Here is a 20,812-nt window from a genome sequence, read left to right as displayed (position 1 = left end):
GGCATCCAGAGCACTCCTCAGGCAGGTGTGTAACCTGACTTACTCACACTTGCACACCAATTGGCTTCTGTCCTCTGGGCCAGTGAAGGCCTCCTTCTGATCTGGCCCTGTGTCACTTCAACTGGTGCCTTATGAGCAGCTAAGTTGTGACCCTGCAGCTGGACATGCTTAGTTGCCCTCAGGACCAAACAAAAATCTAAATGTTTTTGAGAGTCAGCTTGGTGTGATGGTTAAGAGTAGCAGCATCTAATCTTAAGAACCTGATTTGATTCTCTATTTCTCCACATGTAGCCAGCTGAATGACCTTAGACCAGTCATAGTTCTCTCAGAGCACTCTCAGCCCCACCTACCTCACAGGATGTCTGTTGGGGGAGAGAAGGGGAGGCGATTGTAAGCCATTTTGAGATTCTTTCGGGTACTAAACTGTAGGATAAAAAATAAATGCTGCTCCTCCTCCTGATATACCTTATCCATTGTTGTTCCTCTATATATTTCTGAAACAGCCTAGGGGTGGGATGTGTCCGGCTGTCCAAGTTGGAATAGGGCCAATCAGGGTGCAGCCAGCTTTGTCCTGATTGGCCCTGCCCCCGTGGCTCCTGCCCTCCGGCCCTGGACTCTAGCCTCTTTGCTCTCAGACACCTCAGTGCCTGGAGCCAGCAGCAGGTGAGAGGGCCCTGGAAAAAGGGTCATGGTGGAGGGCTTGCTAACGAGGGCCTCCTGGCCTGCTAGGCTGGGCCTGCGAGGGCTTCCTGGCCTGCTGACCGCCTGCTAAGGAGTTCTGTCTCGGCCCTGCTAACGAACTGGCCAGCCCCCACCCGCCCCACTTGATCTGGCTGTGAGCTGCGGCCCCACAGCCACCTTAAGCTGCCTGGCTGGGGTCCAGGGGAGGGGACCCTTTCAGGGCCTGTTCTTAGGAACGGGCTTTGAAGCTAGTGTATACATAAATGAGAGTGTGCATTTATCTGGCCATCTGACTCCAAGTGAATCTGAGGTGAAGTGTTCAAACCAAGCCTCTCTTTTCCAGCCTTGCAGTGGCTCTACTAGATGGTTCCTGTCACCTCAGCCCTCTCTGCCCTTCTGAAACAAAACAGAGCTGCAGACTGAATTCCTTCTCAACTGTACCCTCTCAAGCCTAGGACCTGCCTATTTCCCACAGGCTGCTAACGGACCAGGGGGACCCACATAATTGATGTATTTATTTACAAAATTTATATTCTGCTTTTCTGTCCAAAAGATGGATAATTCAAAGGAGATTATAAATCACCTCAATTAAAACCAGAAGTGAAATGCATACATAAGAACACAGAGGTAGCAATAACAACAAAGAGCAGGGAAGAAGCAGCATTGAGGGAACAGCAGAGGAAACAGAAGAGTCTCAACAAAAATGGAAGATATTGATGGAAGGGGACAAATGACTCTCCCCGCAGAGGAAGTTCCAAAGTTCTGCCTTTTCTTGAGTTGCTCCCTATTTAGCCTCAGAAGGTGGGAATAGCTTGGTGTTACCAACTTCCAGGTGGTAGATGGAGATCTCCTGGGATTACAACTGATCTCCAGGTGACAGAGTTCAGTTGGCTTAGAGAAAATATTCCCTTAGAAAGGTAGACTCTCTGGCATTAACACCACTGAATTGCCTCCTCTCCCCCAAACCACACCATCCTCATGCACCATCCCCCAAATCTCCAAGTATTTCCCAAACCAGAGCTGGCAACCCCAGCATAAGGAGTTCTTCAAGTATGGTGGCCCCAAGCTATACTGAGCACCTGGAAGCAAATTGGGACCTAGTGGAGATAGAGCAAGACTGAAGCATGGTGTCTTTGATCCACATTGTTGATGGCTAGCGTTTGGCCACATCAGTATCTCTGGCAGCAGGTTGCCCTGCTATAGCTGTGTTCTCTCTCAGCTGGTTCAGGTATAAATTGCACAAGTTTTCATTTTGGCATGGCAGTGTGTATCCAGGTGGGGGAAAGTGCCTAAAGATGTGCCACAGCTGTGTTCTCCATAAAAACCCATCCACGTGTCTGACCTGATTAGCCCTAGCAAACCCCATCCCTTCAGTCCTCAAAAGCTAAGCAAGACCAATTCTGGCTAGTATTTGGATGGAGGACCTCCAAGGATTTGTATGGAGTTCCTCTAAGGTACCGCACACAGTACTCCAGGTGTGGTCTGACCAGTGCCGTATACAATGGGACTATGACATCTTGTGATTTTGATGTGATGCCCCTGTTGATACAGCCCAAAATGGCATTTGCCTTTCTTACCGCTGCATCACATTGCCTGCTCATGTTTAGTTTACAATCCACAAGTACCCCAAGGTCTCGTTCACACACAGTGTTACCTAGAAGTGTATCCCCCATCCAGTAGGCATGCTTTTCATTTTTCTGACCCAGATGCAGAACTTTACACTTATCTTTATTAAATTGCATCTTGTTCTCATTTGCCCATTTTTCCATTGTGTTCAGATCTCGTTGAACTCTGTCTCTATCTTCCGGAGTATTTGCCAGCCCTCCCAATTTGGTGTCATCTGCAAACTTGATGAGTAGTCCCTTCACCCCCTCATCTAGATCTTTAATAAATATGTTAAAAAGTACCGGGCCAAGCACCGAGCCCTGAGGTACCCCATTACTCACCTACCTCCAGTCTGATGAAACACCATTGACAACAACTCTTTGAGTGCGGTTCTCTAACCAATTCCCTATCCACCTAACTATCTGAAAATCCAGATTACAGTCCTTCTGGATAATCCCTCATCCAAATCATTTATAAATATGCTGTGAACAACACAGGTCCCAGGACAGATCCCTGGGGTACTCCACTTGTCATTCGTTTTCAAGAGGATGCTGAACCATTAACAAGTACCCTCTGGATACGATCTGTCAACCAATTATTGATCCACCTGACAGAATTAGGATCCATACTGCATTTTACTAACTTGTTAACAACAATATCAGGTGGAACCTTATCAAAAGCTTTACTGAAATCCAGATAAACTATGTCCACGGCATTCCCCTGATCCAACTCAGTAGTCACTTTCTCAAAAAAAGAGATAAGGCTGGTCTGATATGACTTGTTCTTGCGAAACCCATGCTGAGTCTTAGAAATCACAGCTCTCAATTTCCTTGGCAAAATAATACACTGGGGAAAAATCCCATCCCACATTTCTGGGCTTTAGTGGTGATTTGGCAAACAGCTTATATCTTCAGGTTACGGCACAGCCATGGGTACCGACATGGCCTCACAATATGTCAACATTTTTATTCAGATATTTATACTCCATTTATTTTCCTATTTGGAGTCAAAGCAGTTTACAACATTTTTTTTTCCTTCTCCATATTACTCTGTGAAGTAGAGTATGTTGAGGGCAAATGACTGGCCCCAGCTCACCCAGCAAACTTCCAAAGCCAAGTAGGGGCTTCCAGATCCTACCCACTAAGACCTCTCCTGACTTGAGACTTATCTAGGAAGGTTTCAAGAGAGCCTATCAGGAACAATATCTTTCACCCTACTAACCCTAGGAGCATCAGCCAGTCCATACCACAGGTCCATTTTCTTGATCTGACTGTACAATCACATTATGGATACGTAAGTGTCACTATATACTGCATACCTACTACACTATTTATATAATAATAAATAAATGTACAACAACTGCACATATCTACGTGCTTCCATCTATTGTCCTGAACATGGATCGTAATCCATCTCTTCAGTAAAGCACTATGTTACAGCTGCACTTATTTAAATTCCTTGGCCAGGGACTCATGCCTGAAGCCTTTACAACAGGCATTCTTGAGACTACAACCATCACCCAATGAAGAGAAGGAACAATACCAGACTGCTTCCACTTGAAGTTGTCTACTGTAAGGCAGGCCCAACAGAACATCACTCATTGTCATTTATGGCTCCTTCCCAGCTCATATTATCCAAATCATTATCAACAATCAAAAGTCATGTTTTTTTCCACAATGACCTTCATTGGAGGGCTTTTCTTTGCTTACAGACACCACCCTTGAGACAGAAACCCTAAAGCCTTATTAGGGCGAGAGTGCCATCTAGAGTGTCTGGGATCTTGGACTCCTGGGGTTTACATAGATTAGAATGACCTATTCACTCCCATTCCACATCCTGATAGAGTTAAAATCCCTCTTGGACAAAGGGCAGCTTAGTTTGGGCCAGACCACATATTTGTCATAGAAGTTCAGAGCCATTACCAGATACTTGAAGGAGGTGGGACTAAAATGTATGACTGGTAACAGTATCCTCTGACATCAGAGATGGGGTTTGCATGGGATTTGCTAAATCCTCTGATCACTCTCAGAAAGGAGGCTGGTTTAGGTCCAATTCCATTAACTACAAATATCAGGAAGTTTATTCCTTTCCTTTGTCTTCAGTTTTCAGTCTTCAGCAGATACCGGGGTCCGTAAGAGGTTGGGTAGGGGTTAAGGACTCCTCTAACATCTTGTTACTGCTAGGAACTCTGCATATGCTCTGAGGAACTGGCTGCTGCCTGGGTAATGTGTATTTAGCTGAGTTAGATCTATTTTATTGCTTTTTAAAATCTCTGTGCTATGTGTTGTGTGCATACCTTATAATTTTTGTTTTGTCCTCTACCCACCACTTTTTCAAAATCTAACCATTCTTTTCCTCTTTTATAATAAACCTTTTTATGAAGATATTTTTTGGTTTTGCTTAGTACAATTAACTTCTTTGGGATATTTTTCTGAATCTCTTACCCATGTGCTAGATTGCACAGATGCAACATGGCTGGTGATAACGTATTTTCTAGGGTTTCTGTCATGTCGTTTCATTATTGTTCTAGTGCTGCATTAGAAGGATATCTTCTCAGTGGGTCAGTCTAATTGTTCTCAGGAGGTTCCTGAGTGGTGGCAGCTGATTACTGAGATGTTTTCCAGAGAACCCTAGGCCTAAGGGAGTTTCCCTGCAAGGATAGGCACCTTCCCTCCTTTCCTTCTGCAACATCCCTAATGTTTGGTGTAGTGGTTAGGAATGCAGACTTCTAATCTGGTATGCCGAGTTCAATTCTGCACTCCCCCACATGCAGCCAGCTGGGCTCGCCACGGCGCTGATAAAACTGTTCTGACCGAACAGTGATATCAGGGCCCTCTCAGCCTCACCCACCTCACAGGGTGTCTGTTGGGGGGGGAGAGGAAAGGGAAGGCGACTGTAAGCTGCTTTGAGCCTCCTTCGGGCAGAGAAAAGCTGCATATAAGAACCAGCTCTTCGTCTTCTTCTAATCTGTAATAGCTTCTTACCAATAATAATGGGCCACCTAACAGACACACAAATCCAGTAACCAGAAAGGTTAAATCTTGAAGTCCATTAGTGGAAGATGCTGACTGTCTTTCCTTTGCTTTTGTTCCCCTGCAGTCCTTTCCAAACCTGGAACTATTTTCAGGGATCCATAAGAACTAACAGCCAAGCAGATCATAGTGGGGAGGAGGAAAGGGACAGAATTCTTCTTTATGCTTCTTCCATCAGCTCTGACTTGAAATTCATTAAGAGATATTACTCTACCTCTCTCCACCCTATAATTTTGAACTGGGACGTGGTACTTCTTTGTATAGGTAGAAGAAGAGTTGATTTGTATACCTTGCTTTTCTCAACCAGAAGGAGTCTCAAAGCGGCTTACAATCACCTTCCCTTTCCTCTCCCCACAACAGACACCCTCTGAGGTGGGTGAGGCTGAGAGAGCCCTGATATTACTGCTCGGTCAGAACAGCTTTATCAGTGCTGTGGCGAGCCCAAGGTCACCCAGCTGGCTGCATGTGGAGGAGGAGTGGAGAATCAAACCCAGCTCGCCAGATTATAAATTGGCACTACACCAAACCGGTGTACTCACTGTCTTAGGGAAACTTGGATTCCTCAGCCATCATAGGCTTGAACAGCTGGTGAACAGTCTTTGTAAATAGTAAAGGTAAAGGTATCCCCTGTGCAAGCACTGGGTCATGTCTGACCCTTGGAATGACGCTCTCCAGCATTTTCCTGGCAGTGCCTTCCCCAGTCATTACTGTTTTACCTCCCAGCAGCAAGCTGGGTACTCATTTCACCGCCCTCGGAAGGATGGAAGGCTGAGTCAACCTTGAGCCGGCTGCTGGGATCGAACTCCCAACCTCATGGACAGACAGCTTCAGACAGCATTTCTGCCGCTTACCACTCTGCGCCACAAGAGACTCTCTGTAAGTTTGGTGTAGTGGTTAGGAGTGTGGACTTCTAATCTGACATGCCAGGTTCGATTCTGCGCTCCCCCACATGCAGCCAGCTGGGTGACCTTGGGCTCGCCACGGCACTGATAAAACTGTTCTGGCCAAGCAGTGATATCAGCGCTCTCTCAGCCTCACCCACCCCACAGGGTGTCTGTTGTGGGGAGAGGAATGGGAAGGCGACTGTAAGCCGCTTTGAGCCTCCTTCGGGTAGGGAAAAGCGGCATATAAGAACCAACTCTTCTTCTTCTTCTTCTATTACGGGTGCTAAATAATGTACTTTGTCCACTTTCAGTGCACTTTGCCACTGGATTTTACTGTGTGAAATGACAAAATCTACTTACCAATGGTCACTGAAGTAGATTGAGACTGCATATATGAGGGACCGCCTTTTGCCCTATATCCCCCGCAGGGCTTTACGCTCTGCGGGGGCTAACCTACTGGTCGTTCCCGGCCCCAAGGAAGCCCGCCTGGCCTCGACATGGATCGTAATCCATCTCTTCAGTAAAGCACTATGTTACAGCTGCACTTATTTAAATTCCTTGGCCAGGGACTCATGCCTGAAGCCTTTACAACAGGCATTCTTGAGACTACAACCATCACCCAATGAAGAGAAGGAACAATACCAGACTGCTTCCACTTGAAGTTGTCTACTGTAAGGCAGGCCCAACAGAACATCACTCATTGTCATTTATGGCTCCTTCCCAGCTCATATTATCCAAATCATTATCAACAATCAAAAGTCATGTTTTTTTCCACAATGACCTTCATTGGAGGGCTTTTCTTTGCTTACAGACACCACCCTTGAGACAGAAACCCTAAAGCCTTATTAGGGCGAGAGTGCCATCTAGAGTGTCTGGGATCTTGGACTCCTGGGGTTTACATAGATTAGAATGACCTATTCACTCCCATTCCACATCCTGATAGAGTTAAAATCCCTCTTGGACAAAGGGCAGCTTAGTTTGGGCCAGACCACATATTTGTCATAGAAGTTCAGAGCCATTACCAGATACTTGAAGGAGGTGGGACTAAAATGTATGACTGGTAACAGTATCCTCTGACATCAGAGATGGGGTTTGCATGGGATTTGCTAAATCCTCTGATCACTCTCAGAAAGGAGGCTGGTTTAGGTCCAATTCCATTAACTACAAATATCAGGAAGTTTATTCCTTTCCTTTGTCTTCAGTTTTCAGTCTTCAGCAGATACCGGGGTCCGTAAGAGGTTGGGTAGGGGTTAAGGACTCCTCTAACATCTTGTTACTGCTAGGAACTCTGCATATGCTCTGAGGAACTGGCTGCTGCCTGGGTAATGTGTATTTAGCTGAGTTAGATCTATTTTATTGCTTTTTAAAATCTCTGTGCTATGTGTTGTGTGCATACCTTATAATTTTTGTTTTGTCCTCTACCCACCACTTTTTCAAAATCTAACCATTCTTTTCCTCTTTTATAATAAACCTTTTTATGAAGATATTTTTTGGTTTTGCTTAGTACAATTAACTTCTTTGGGATATTTTTCTGAATCTCTTACCCATGTGCTAGATTGCACAGATGCAACATGGCTGGTGATAACGTATTTTCTAGGGTTTCTGTCATGTCGTTTCATTATTGTTCTAGTGCTGCATTAGAAGGATATCTTCTCAGTGGGTCAGTCTAATTGTTCTCAGGAGGTTCCTGAGTGGTGGCAGCTGATTACTGAGATGTTTTCCAGAGAACCCTAGGCCTAAGGGAGTTTCCCTGCAAGGATAGGCACCTTCCCTCCTTTCCTTCTGCAACATCCCTAATGTTTGGTGTAGTGGTTAGGAATGCAGACTTCTAATCTGGTATGCCGAGTTCAATTCTGCACTCCCCCACATGCAGCCAGCTGGGCTCGCCACGGCGCTGATAAAACTGTTCTGACCGAACAGTGATATCAGGGCCCTCTCAGCCTCACCCACCTCACAGGGTGTCTGTTGGGGGGGGAGAGGAAAGGGAAGGCGACTGTAAGCTGCTTTGAGCCTCCTTCGGGCAGAGAAAAGCTGCATATAAGAACCAGCTCTTCGTCTTCTTCTAATCTGTAATAGCTTCTTACCAATAATAATGGGCCACCTAACAGACACACAAATCCAGTAACCAGAAAGGTTAAATCTTGAAGTCCATTAGTGGAAGATGCTGACTGTCTTTCCTTTGCTTTTGTTCCCCTGCAGTCCTTTCCAAACCTGGAACTATTTTCAGGGATCCATAAGAACTAACAGCCAAGCAGATCATAGTGGGGAGGAGGAAAGGGACAGAATTCTTCTTTATGCTTCTTCCATCAGCTCTGACTTGAAATTCATTAAGAGATATTACTCTACCTCTCTCCACCCTATAATTTTGAACTGGGACGTGGTACTTCTTTGTATAGGTAGAAGAAGAGTTGATTTGTATACCTTGCTTTTCTCAACCAGAAGGAGTCTCAAAGCGGCTTACAATCACCTTCCCTTTCCTCTCCCCACAACAGACACCCTCTGAGGTGGGTGAGGCTGAGAGAGCCCTGATATTACTGCTCGGTCAGAACAGCTTTATCAGTGCTGTGGCGAGCCCAAGGTCACCCAGCTGGCTGCATGTGGAGGAGGAGTGGAGAATCAAACCCAGCTCGCCAGATTATAAATTGGCACTACACCAAACCGGTGTACTCACTGTCTTAGGGAAACTTGGATTCCTCAGCCATCATAGGCTTGAACAGCTGGTGAACAGTCTTTGTAAATAGTAAAGGTAAAGGTATCCCCTGTGCAAGCACTGGGTCATGTCTGACCCTTGGAATGACGCTCTCCAGCATTTTCCTGGCAGTGCCTTCCCCAGTCATTACTGTTTTACCTCCCAGCAGCAAGCTGGGTACTCATTTCACCGCCCTCGGAAGGATGGAAGGCTGAGTCAACCTTGAGCCGGCTGCTGGGATCGAACTCCCAACCTCATGGACAGACAGCTTCAGACAGCATTTCTGCCGCTTACCACTCTGCGCCACAAGAGACTCTCTGTAAGTTTGGTGTAGTGGTTAGGAGTGTGGACTTCTAATCTGACATGCCAGGTTCGATTCTGCGCTCCCCCACATGCAGCCAGCTGGGTGACCTTGGGCTCGCCACGGCACTGATAAAACTGTTCTGGCCAAGCAGTGATATCAGCGCTCTCTCAGCCTCACCCACCCCACAGGGTGTCTGTTGTGGGGAGAGGAATGGGAAGGCGACTGTAAGCCGCTTTGAGCCTCCTTCGGGTAGGGAAAAGCGGCATATAAGAACCAACTCTTCTTCTTCTTCTTCTATTACGGGTGCTAAATAATGTACTTTGTCCACTTTCAGTGCACTTTGCCACTGGATTTTACTGTGTGAAATGACAAAATCTACTTACCAATGGTCACTGAAGTAGATTGAGACTGCATATATGAGGGACCGCCTTTTGCCCTATATCCCCCGCAGGGCTTTACGCTCTGCGGGGGCTAACCTACTGGTCGTTCCCGGCCCCAAGGAAGCCCGCCTGGCCTCGACTAGGGCCAGGGCCTTTTCGGTCCTGGCCCCAACCTGGTGGAATGAGCTCCCGGAAGAGCTGAGGGCCCTGCGGGAATTACCAGCATTCCGCAGGGCCTGTAAGACGGAGCTCTTCCGCCAGGCTTATAACTGAGGCCGGGCGGAAAGAAGATCAGCCCCCCCCTCACAAACCGGTGGTAGAGAGCGTCACCCCCCACCGTAGATGAGGATGCGGAGAGCAAATGAGTAGGCTACGCCATCGCTGTTACAATTATTGTAAATCATTGGTTTTTATTGTCATTTTATGGTTTTAGGGGACGGGTTTATGTAAGCCGCCTCGAGCCTTTGGGGGGAGGCGGGGTATAAATATAAATATAATAATAATAATTATAATTATTATTATTTAACATGTCTGAAAGCACCCTATGGATCACCTGGTATTTCTTGAATTTCATGGCCCCTTGAACCTCCCCCCCCCATATGTTTTTAGTATTCAGGGTGCCACAACGTTTATTCCTCTACACCGCTGTATTTATCACCACTACATGGAAATCATTACAGCCTGAGATATAGGCAATAGAGAGTATAGGAAGATTTCCAGATCCTCGGTGTTGGATAGTTAGCATGACTTCCTAGATGGCTCTAAAATTGATGCGAGTTCTCTCAGGCATTCAGGTACCTTCAACAGGGTTGTCTGAACCAGAGGTTTACATGAAGCTACAATACATCAAAGCAAGAGTAAGCTATGGAGGAGTGGCTATACTTTAATGCAAGGGAGCTGTCAAAGAGGATAAGTCTAACAGGTTTAAGCAAATGTGCTCAGGGGGAAGATCCTATGTGGCTAAGAGTAAATAATGCTTGGCCTATAAATAACCAGCCTAGAGGAGAATGGAAGCGCCTACTGCAGAGGCATCCCTCAGGCCAGCAGTGCAAACCCCCAGCGAGTGCCCAGTTCCTTTCTAGAGCGATTATACAAACTCAGGGAGATTGGACTGGCAACTTTTCAAGCCCTGCCAAGTTAGATCCTATACCAAAAGTAGAGCCCCATTTGACTCACTGCATTGGAAGAACTAATTAGAGGCAAGAGAGAGCAGCTGAGGGCAAGCTCAGCCAGCAAGAAACAGAGAAAAGGGGCTTATGTGCAGCAGCAGGCCAGGAAGGGGAGGGGAGAGCTGAATGCACACTGGTGCCCTTGAGAGCTGTCTGGTGCCCTAGGAGCCTGCAAAGGTGCAGGGGAAAGAACAATCTTCCCTGGCCTTCAACAGACAGGTCAGCTGGGGCCTGAGGGAAACACCAAGGAGCCATCTTGGTCACTCAGCGGAAGTCTGGAGAAGAACACCAAGTTGGAGGTAAGAACTGGGCTGTGTGCCCACAAGCAGATTAGCATGGCTATGCCCCTTGCAGTGATAGGGGAGCTAATCCACATAAGGGGAAGGAGCCAGGTCCACAGGCCATGTGAGCAAATCCAGTGGGAATTTCCACCCAAAGTCCCAGCTCTCAAACCATTCTGAGAGCAGCATGGCTACTGCGGTACCCCAGAGGTCCAAAGGCACAGCTGCCTCCTGTTGGGGTCTCAGCAGAAACAGGCATCCCTGTCTCAGAAGAAGGTTCTTCCCCTGCTTATGGGCACACAGCCCAGTTCTCATCTCCAAATGTGTCCAGTAAGGAAAGGGAGGCCTTGGAAGGACACCCAAGAGAGCGGGAAGGAAGGAACGCAGGAGCTGCCCTCTAGAGCAGGGGCAGTCCACCTGTGGTCCTCCAGATATCCATGGACTACAATTCCCATGAACCCATGCCACAGCATTTGCTGGCAGGGACTCATGGGAACTGTAGTCCATGAACATCTGGAGGCCCACAGGTGGCCTACCCCTGCTCTAGGGGACGCCTTGGCCCCACTCCTCTGCGCCAAGCGGGCCTGGCTGCTCTCCTCCAGACCATCGCATCCCAGAGACCGGGCCTTGTGGCCCCCGTGCCCTGGAGTCCTCAGAAGGCAGGCTAGGGCCAATCCGGCCGGGTCCCTGCGGGCCGCAGTGCAGCCTTAGGCCAAGGCGAGCCAACAGGTGGCGACCAGTGGGCGGACACGCAGCCCTCCTCGGTGGGCGACGCCCCGTCCGGGGCTCTGTCCGGACCAGCCCCGCCCCGCCCCGCCCCGCCCTGGGGATCAGGTGACCGTGGCGGCTGGAATTTGACACCAGAGGGTGCCCGGCGCAGCGATGGAGCCGGCGCTTTTCTCAAGCCCAGAGGCTGCCTGCCCAGGAGCCCCGCCGGCCGGAGGTCCGCGCCCGGTGCCCCGGAGCCCCCTCCCCTTCTGTCGCGCCCGGGGAGCTCGGCGGCCCGCCCGGGGCTCTAACCCGCGCTTTGCCCGCAGGGGGGCGCTGAGGCCGCTGGGCACCTGCCGGCCATGAGGATGACTTGAGCAATCCCGGCGGGGCCGGGCCGTGGCCCCCCGGGTCGCCTGAGCGCAGGAGCGGCTGAGCAGCTGCTACCCGGAGGTAAGGGGACGGCGGGCTGTCCGGCCGGCCGGCCGACACGGGCAGCAAGGGCGCTGCGCGTGTCCCGGGAGCCGTCCCGAAGCCTTGGCCGCCCGGAGAAGAGAAGGGAAGGGAAGGGGTCGCCTTCCGTGGCCGCCGCTGACCGTGTGCCCCCGCCGCAGGGAGCGGACTCGATGCCCTGGAAGGGCCGGTATCCGCGGACAGAGGGAGGCGCTTCCCGGCCCCGATCCTCGGAGCATGGTCCCCGGAGAGCGGCGCGCAGCAGGAGGCGCCCGAGCGGCCGAGACGGAACGCACGGTGAGTGGGGCAGGGGCGAGGGGGGGGGGGGCGCCGCGGTTTCCCCGGCGGGCTGAGCTAAGTGTTGCGGAGCGGGCGGAGGGCTAGTTCGTGCCTCGGGGCCCCTGCGCGCCTCCGGCCCAGCCAGCTCCTCCTGGGGCAACGAAAAGCGGCGGCGCCGGGGGGGGGGGGGGCGGTGTGCGCTGTGCGCAATGGGCGCCGGCCTTCCGTCGGAGCGCTGCCCCCCTCGGGTGAGGAAGGTGGCCCGAGGTGCGAGTCCTTTGCGGAGCTTCTCCAGGCACGCGGTTCGGGTTCTTCCGGGCTCCGGGCGCGGGAAGGAGTCGCAGGACGTGCCTTGCGCGGGAGGTGGCACCGGGGCCTCCGCAAAGTTCCGCGCAGCAGCCGGACGAGGAGAACTTCCTCCCTTCGCCGCAGCCGCCGAGGGCCTCCCCCACGCCTCGGGGTTTCCCCCCGTTTCCCCGGCTCGCCCGAGCCTCTTCTAGGCAGAAGGGTTGCTTTGGCCGCGGCTCCCCCGGAGATGTGGCGTCGAGTCCGACGGGTGACTCCTCACCGGACGCATCCCGTGGCCGCGGTTTGGTGGCAAGCAGAGGCTGCTTGTTGGAGAGCAAAGGGGCCACGGGTGGGCGCCCCTCGGCCTCGGCCAGGCATGTGCTCCTTGGCGCTGGGCGGCCTGGGTGGCCGGAGAGGAGAGCTCGCAACAGATCCGCTTGTGCTTCCAGTTGCCAGGGCTCTGGGGTAGGCTATGCACAAGGTGAGCGGGATGCCTGAGAGGGTGGGGGCTGGCAGCTCACCAGCTACAGCTCATCACCAGCATTTCTTTGTTTTGGAAACTCCATGAGTCTCTTTTGAAAAATTCCTGCTGCTCCAACATTGGCTGCCTCTGAAGCACCTTTCCCTTCCTTCCATTGATCTGGAACTGAGGGTGGGAGGGAGAGAGCTTTCCCTTTGGGGTGCATTAGCTTGGAGGTGACTTCCTGCATGGCTGGCTCAAGATTGCTGCTCTCTTCTTTGCTGCCCTTTGCCTGGTGTGGTTGCCAAATTGCCTGTCAAGAGATCCCAGGGGTCCTCTTGTTTGCTTCAGCGGCTTCCTTGGCTCTCGTGAAACCTGTCCCAAACTTCCTTCCCTGGTTTGTGTCTACAACTCACCAAGCAGGTTGGCCCTCGAATGAAACAGCTGGGTATCAGGAGAAACTGCCATTGGTACCATCTTGGCCGGGCACACCTGCATGTGCCTGGTGGGAGTCTGCATGAAGGCCAAATTGACCAGCTGATGTTGTGATCCTGGGCCGGAGGGGAGTTTTCAGCTAGACGTTTGTGGGCAAAGTGCCAATTCCAGGAAACCTTTTTTCATTCTGTTTGGATTTCCCTGGGAACAGAGGTGGTGCCTTGTGTGTGGCGATGCCAGTTCTGATTCAGATCTCTGATAGTTGCACTGTTTACATATTACATTCAGGCAAAGGGCCAGATTCAAGCCCAGGAGCACCTTGAAGTCCAACAAGATTTCCAGGGGGAAAGTTTTCAAAAGTCATAGCTCCCTTAATCAGACAGATATTTGATGAAGGGAACTTTGACTCCCCCTCCCCCCCCTCTCACTCACACACACATATCCCAAAAGTCTTGTGGGTCTTTAGGATGTTACTGGACTCAAATCTTGCTCTTCTTTTGCAGACCAACTTTCCCTTAGCAGTTAGGGAAAGCAGACCTTTTTCATCGAAGGTGTGAAGCAAAGTAGGAAACGCCTGAAGCTTCCAGGATAGTTTTTAGATGCTGATGACTCCCATAAGGCCAATGGTCTGCTTTGTTATTTTATACTGTGCTGGGTTGGGCTTGCAAATTTCTTCTGTGTCCCAGAATCTGAGTACAGGGATAATTATAAATACTGTTGCATGGATGACAAAAAATTAAAAGTAAGAACTCTGAATTCTGGAATTCAGTCACATATTTTGGAGGGAGTGGGGAGGAGAATCTGTTTTATATTCTGAAGGTGTTCCTATCTTTGTACGGTGCCCAGTGGCCCAAGGATAGCTATGGACGTAGAGGGAATCCATGATTTGTGGGATCCTTTCAGTGGGAGGAATTTTTTTTGTTTGCCTCTATCGTTAAGGTTCTTTTGACTTTGGATTTCTTTCCGACTCTGCCTTGGGAAGCAAGCTTCAGGCCTCCCACTTGGCTTTTGTAGTAAGGTAGTGGATCTCTTTTATATGTGAGATTTGTAAGATTAAGAGCAGAACTCTGATCCTGTGCTGCCACCATGTGGGGATTTGAGAAAGCTCATCTCCAAAAAGCTCCAAAATGACCCTAGATTATCCCCTATGTAAGCAGCTGTACCTTATCCATCCAGAAGAAGATTCAGGCGGACTGAAAGTGAAACAGGACTAGGGGTGGGAGTGGTGGCAATTTGACAAGGAAAGATCTTCAGCCATGTCAAGGATGTATTTATGTCTCTTACATGGCTCATCACTTCCAGGTTTAGCTGTAAGCCTTCTCAAGATGTTTTGACTGTGACCAATAGCTATCCTGGGGAATAGCTCCATGTGGTTGCAGGTCACAGAATGGCGTCACAACAGAACTGGTTGTATAAGGGGGGGTGTACTGGATGGGGGATACAAAAGAAGCCAATTTAGAGTTGTGCTCTTCGGCTGCCGAAACACACAATCCTCGACGCCATTAATATAAATATGGAATTATGAAAAGAGCTGTTAAACATGCATAGTGGGAAGGGAAATAGCAGGTGAAGAGGCTTGTTCAGGAAATGTGTGGATTGAGAAATGGTGCTGAGACAGGGAGATATTATGGGTCTTGCCTTTAATGGCCACAAAACCATCTGCAAGAACAGGAAGGTTGCTATGATCATGCAAGGCATGGTAACCATCTGAGCAGCTCCCATGTGGAGGTATGAATTCTTATAAATGCTTCATCTTGGCAACATCTTGACCTGTTCCAAAATTTTCAGGGCTGACCATTCTACAAGCTGCATCCTTTTGAGATGTAGATGGTCAGGAAGTCTAATACTTGGAAGACGCTCAGTCACTCTCTTGACATTCTCTAAATGAGAATGTAAAAGGGCATTTCAGGTAGTTACAGTGTTTATGCAACTTGCACTTCTTTCAGTTTTCACAAAATAGCTGTTTATTTTGGATGTTGCAAGCCTTGATCAATGCCAAGAGAACAACTCATGTTAGATTTTCTTTGACCATAAAGAAACATCACTAGAACATCACTAGACCAGAACCATGGTAACATCTCCTCTCATAAAGCATCATTTTCTATCACAGACACAGAGAGACTCCACTTTAGACCTCAAATGCCCTGAACATTTTATATCTTGTAGGAATGCTGTGGATGGCTCTTATTCAGCTGGAGAAGCTTATTTACTCAGAATAGGTTGCAAGGCAAGAACGTGTGCTTAGAAATGCAGAGCTGGGCATAGATGATGACTGATTCCATAGTAGAGGCCAGGCAGTCCGGCTAGAGAGGTAAGGGCCAGTTCCTTAAATTGTTCTTTGTATTGCAGGTAGAATGGAGTGGAGAGCCAAGGGGCCAAGGCACAGCTCAGACAGGTCTCGCTCTGCGTACAGGAGTCTGCCTACCCAGCAGGTGCAATACAGGGTGAGTTAGCCTCACCAAGGACTGGTCTCCACATGGGAGCAAATTTTGAATAAAAAATAGTTCCACAAAGAAATTTCCCTTGCAAATGGACTGCTATCTGTTTGGCATTTATTTGATGCAAAACTACTTAGTAAATAAAACTCATTTTAATTTACTTTCTGATTGCCAGGAGAGGCCACAGAAATATTTGATTTGGCGAAGTATTTCATGAAATAAACCTTATGCAACTTAAAGGTGCTGTGTGTGTGAATACCTGCTTCCTGAGAGAAGATCATGACAACTTTAAAACGGTCCATTTTGACTAGTATAGCTATTCACTAAGTTAGCCATTAAAGGAAACGATGCATTATTGCAAATGGCCTCTTTCTCACAAAAAGTATAAAGGAGGAAAATTTTCTGTTACTGAACATTGCCCATCTCACATCATCACCTACCAGAAATAACGGACAGTTTTATATAGGGAATAGTAAAAGCATAAGAAATGCCTCCTGGATCATATCAGTGGTCTATCTGGTCTAGCATCCTGTCTCATACAGTGGCCAAACAGTTCCTCTGGAGGGCCACAGCATAAAGGCTGAAGCCTTCCCCTGTTGTTGACTCCAGTTACTAAGTCCAGTGGTTTGCTGCCTCTGAATATGGAAGTTCCCTTTAGTCACTCTAGCTAATAGCCATTAATAGACCTTTCCTCCATGAATCTGTCTAATCCCCTTTTAAAGCTTTCCATACCTCTGGCAGTGAATTTCACAATTTAATAACTTACTGAATAAAGAAATATTTCCTTTTGTCTGTCCTGAAGCTACTACCCATCCATTCATTTGATGCCCTTGAGTTCTAGTATTTTGGGAGAGGGATTAAAATTATCTTTGTAGACTCCAGGCATAAGTTTATCATAGTCCCTCTTAGTCATCTCTTTTCTAAACTGAAAAGTCCTATAGTCTTCAGCCTATCTTCATCAGGAAGGAGCTCCAAACTCCTAAACAATCTTGATTTCCTTCTTCTGTACTTTCTCCATCTCTATATTATCCTTTTGGGGACCGGAATTACATGCAGTATTCCAAGCAAGGCTACATTATAGATCTCTACATAATAATACTGGTTGTTTTACGTTTAATCCGTTTCCTAATCATTCCCAGTACGGTGTTTGCATTTCCTGGGGTAGCAAATTGAGTTTATATTTCCATTAAGCTATCCGCTATGACCTCGAGGGTCCTTTCCCTCTCAGTCAGTTCAGACCTCCGTAGCCTATACTTGAAGTGGGGATTTCTTGTCCCAGAATGCATCACTTGACACTTACCAACACTGACTTTCATTTGCCACATTGTCACCCACTCACCCAGTTTGTGTAAGTTATTTTGGAACTCTTCATGGTAAGCCTTGGTTTTCATCATCATCCATAATAAATTATGTGTCATCTGCAAATTTAGTCACCATACTATGCACCCCTGGTTTCAGATAACTTATGATCCTATAACTTATGGTCATGTATATGTGGTTGCAGTTCCTTGCTGAAATGGAACCCTGCACATTCTCAGCTCTAGGAGGCAGACATGCATTTTTCTATGCAAAAGTGATGTCATCCTGTGCAGAGTGCCTTTGAGACTTCAGCATGATGATTCTGCTCTCACCTATAGGAGAACCCTTTAAACTTTCTGTGCCAGACTAGCCATATTCCTGTTGTTAGCTGCCTTGAGCCTGTGTTGTTACCCACCCTAAGCCAACTGGGAAAGGTGGGCTATAAGAAGAAAGTATTATTATGTATTTATCTATTTACCGGAATGCGCCTTCATTTCTTTCCTAGGAACAGGGTTTGTGGAGGGCAATCACCCTGCTGTCCTTGTTTGCTGGGGCAATTACTGCAACTCCACAGACTTGGCATCACAAACAGATGTTGGGAGCAGCCTCCTCTGAAAATGTGGGCACAGCCAGCCCAGCCTCACTGGAGGAAAACAGCAAGGAAAACAGCAAGGAAGCACCACCCCTGGCTGCATGGGGCCCTTGGCATGGTAAGAACCCCCCAAGGAAGATGGTTGGGAACTTTGATGGCACATGCGCTTTCTCCACTGTCCAAGGATCCTTGTCCTTTGTGTTCATTTACAGTGCCATCCTATGCAGAGCTACACCCTTTGACGACTCTAGTTGACTTATTAGAGGGTAACTCTTGCTCAGAGGGCACTGTAAACTGTTTCCAGCTTCTACGTCCTCTGGGGTGGTGCTTTCCTTTTCCTTGAATTTGCCCCACCTGGGGGCAAGTATGCAGTCCATTTGGGAAGCAAGGGGGCGGGTGAGATGGCTGCGTGCCCCATCCAAGCCTTATGCCTCTTCCTTGTGTCATAGAGCCAAACATCTGTCCTGCTTCCTGAGAATCAGAGACAGGGAAACATCTTGTGACTCTCCTCCCTTTTCTTTCCACCAGGGGACAACATGACACTGCAAGGGCCGAGTTCCTCTGAACTGCTCAGGGCTGAGCGGTCCCCGTCAGGATCCAGGAGAGGCAATAAAGGCTCCAACAAAGACAGGCGTAAAAACCGCCAGTGCCGCCTGCACAGCCTCACAGTGAAGGTGCGGGACCTGGGGCTTGGCTATGAGTCAGAGGAGATTGTACGGTTCAGCTACTGCGCTGGGTCATGTGAGCTGATACGTACAAACTACGACCTCACTTTGCAAAACCTGGTAAAGATAAACATCCTGGTGCGTGACAGGCACCTCTCCACCAGTCCCTGCTGCCGCCCTGCCCGATATGACGTTGTGTCCTTCATGGATGCGGAGAATACCTGGCATACCGTGGAGCACCTCTCAGCAGCAGAATGCAGGTGTGTGGACTGAAGGGACTGCCTGCCTGCTTGGAGCTCACAGAATCACCTACTTGGCAGGTGTTAATGCCCATATTGCTGCTGTGCCAAGTGTCTGCCCTATCCATTGGGATGGGAAGAAGTGTGGTACACATTGGGCCTTTTGATGCCAGGCAGAAGCTACAAAAGAAGGAAAAACAGGAAAGCTCAGGCATGGCTGGGGCTGCACCTGCATCCTGGTGGGACATCTTTATGAGGCACCAGCAACAAGACGGTCATTTTGCAAGACTCGGGCAAACTCAGCTCCATAATGGCTGGGTCTTACTCTGGCTGGATCTGTCTGTTTCATGACTTGGTCTGTGAACAGCATTTTGAGTCTGCTCAGGCAGACAGCAAAGAGGCAGTGTTGGGATTTCCCAAACCTCACTAGAGGGAAGAGGGGTAAAGAGAGAGCCTGAGAGGCTTGTGGTGCTAATGTGCTCCTTCTCAGGTGTCCTACCATATCACTGGTTCTTCCCCCAGGTGAGGAGTCTCCTTATCAAGGGCACCAAGCCCCATCAGCTGCAAGGTCCACATTCCCACTATCACCGAAGCACCCTTTAGTTCAGCTTACAAGCTGTCTTTGCGCTAATGATTTGGCCCACTGCCGTCAGGTACCAGATAGCATTGGGCCTGAAGGATTGGTTGGCAACCCTCTGTAGAGGTTTCAGGGTCAGCCTATAATTGTGACTCTCTGTGCCCTTCAGGTTATCACCTTCTGCCATTCCAAAATTAGGACAACCAGCACATTTAACAAGGGTTTTAGAATAGCCGCCCTTCTTGGAATCTGTGGTCTGATTGGGGAGATTGGCCTGGTGAGAAGAATAGGCTAGGGGTCCGAATCATGTGGTGCTAGCCACAAAGCACATCTGATGCACCCTGTCATGACACCTGCAGCTAGCAAAGGGGCTTGTCCCGTCAAGCTGAGGATAGGGATAACATTGTGATTTAGATAATGCCTTCATGCACACACCACTGCCAACAGCTTGGAGTTTGGCCAATGGGCCAGGCAGACACTGGACCTAAATGGACCCAAATGAGACCATGCCATACCCTGGTTCAGCCTTTACCGGGTGCCAGTAGGGTGGGGCTTTCTGTGGATCAACCCCTCCCTGCCCTGGAAATGGACACTTTCTGAACAAGGTTATTTATTCTCTAACTTATTTATTTATTTGTTTGCACCCCCTCTCCACTCCTAGTGGCACCTATTTATGATGCTGAGGACAAGGTCTGGCGTACCATTTCAAGCCAGTGGTGAAGTTATGCCCTGGGCCTGTGACCAGCAATTCCCATTCCATTTTCCCCACTTGGCCTGAGCAGAGGCGTTTCCTCTTCCTCTTTTCCTGTTTTTATATTCTCCACCTTTGATTTGCATTTGGATAAACTCTATTTTTGTACAGTAGCAACTTCCCGTAGCAATAAAACCTGTTAAGACTGTGTGAAGTTGGTTTTGTGCTTCTCTGCAGGGAAGAAACCAAACTGTAACAGTGAAGCATTCCCGCTCTGTTCATAAATATCCCCAAACCACCTTAAAAAGACATTCTTAAAGCCTTCCCTTCTCTGAAGTGTTGAGACTGGTATGTCATCTTAGTTCTACCAGGATCTTGGCTTTATTGAACCAAGTTTCTAGCAGTGGGGCTGTTGTACTTTTCCAATATGTAGCCAAGATTAATCTGGCAATTATTGACATGTTACTCAAAAAAGATTAAGAGTTTTGATGGAAAGACGTCTGGTAGCTATGGAAGAGAAAAGATTAAAAGGAAAACCCAGTTAAGTCTTTATTGATCACCATGTAGGATAATTCCATTTTCCCCCATTGCTGGAAAAGCAGGCATTGTGAGAGCCTCATCTTTGACACCAGCCAGAAGGGAAAGGATCTTTTTTGACACGAC

General features: G+C 48.6%; 1 protein-coding gene across 6 annotated transcripts; it reads left to right on the top strand.

The window, feature by feature from the left end:
* Positions 1-9,394: 9,394 nt before the first annotated feature.
* Positions 9,395-20,359, top strand: ARTN (artemin). Of its 6 annotated transcripts, none has more exons than XM_077334048.1 (5): positions 9,396-11,043; positions 12,348-12,483; positions 15,998-16,092; positions 17,891-18,095; positions 18,506-20,359. In XM_077334048.1, the coding sequence occupies exons 2-5, from the start codon at positions 12,360-12,362 to the stop codon at positions 18,913-18,915; spliced, it is 834 nt and encodes a 277-aa protein (XP_077190163.1). In that variant the 5' UTR covers positions 9,396-11,043; positions 12,348-12,359; the 3' UTR covers positions 18,916-20,359. The 6 variants fall into 6 exon arrangements, with proteins under 6 accessions (XP_077190166.1, XP_077190163.1, XP_077190162.1 ...); XM_077334047.1 differs by having other exon boundaries at positions 9,398-11,043; positions 12,063-12,483; XM_077334046.1 differs by lacking the exon at positions 9,396-11,043 and adding an exon at positions 11,749-12,186.
* Positions 20,360-20,812: the final 453 nt, after the last annotated feature.

This window comes from Paroedura picta, chromosome 4 (genome assembly GCF_049243985.1).
Source record: "Paroedura picta isolate Pp20150507F chromosome 4, Ppicta_v3.0, whole genome shotgun sequence".
In the NCBI taxonomy this organism is placed as follows: domain Eukaryota; kingdom Metazoa; phylum Chordata; class Lepidosauria; order Squamata; family Gekkonidae; genus Paroedura; species Paroedura picta.
This window is presented reverse-complemented; position numbering and strand designations above follow the sequence as displayed.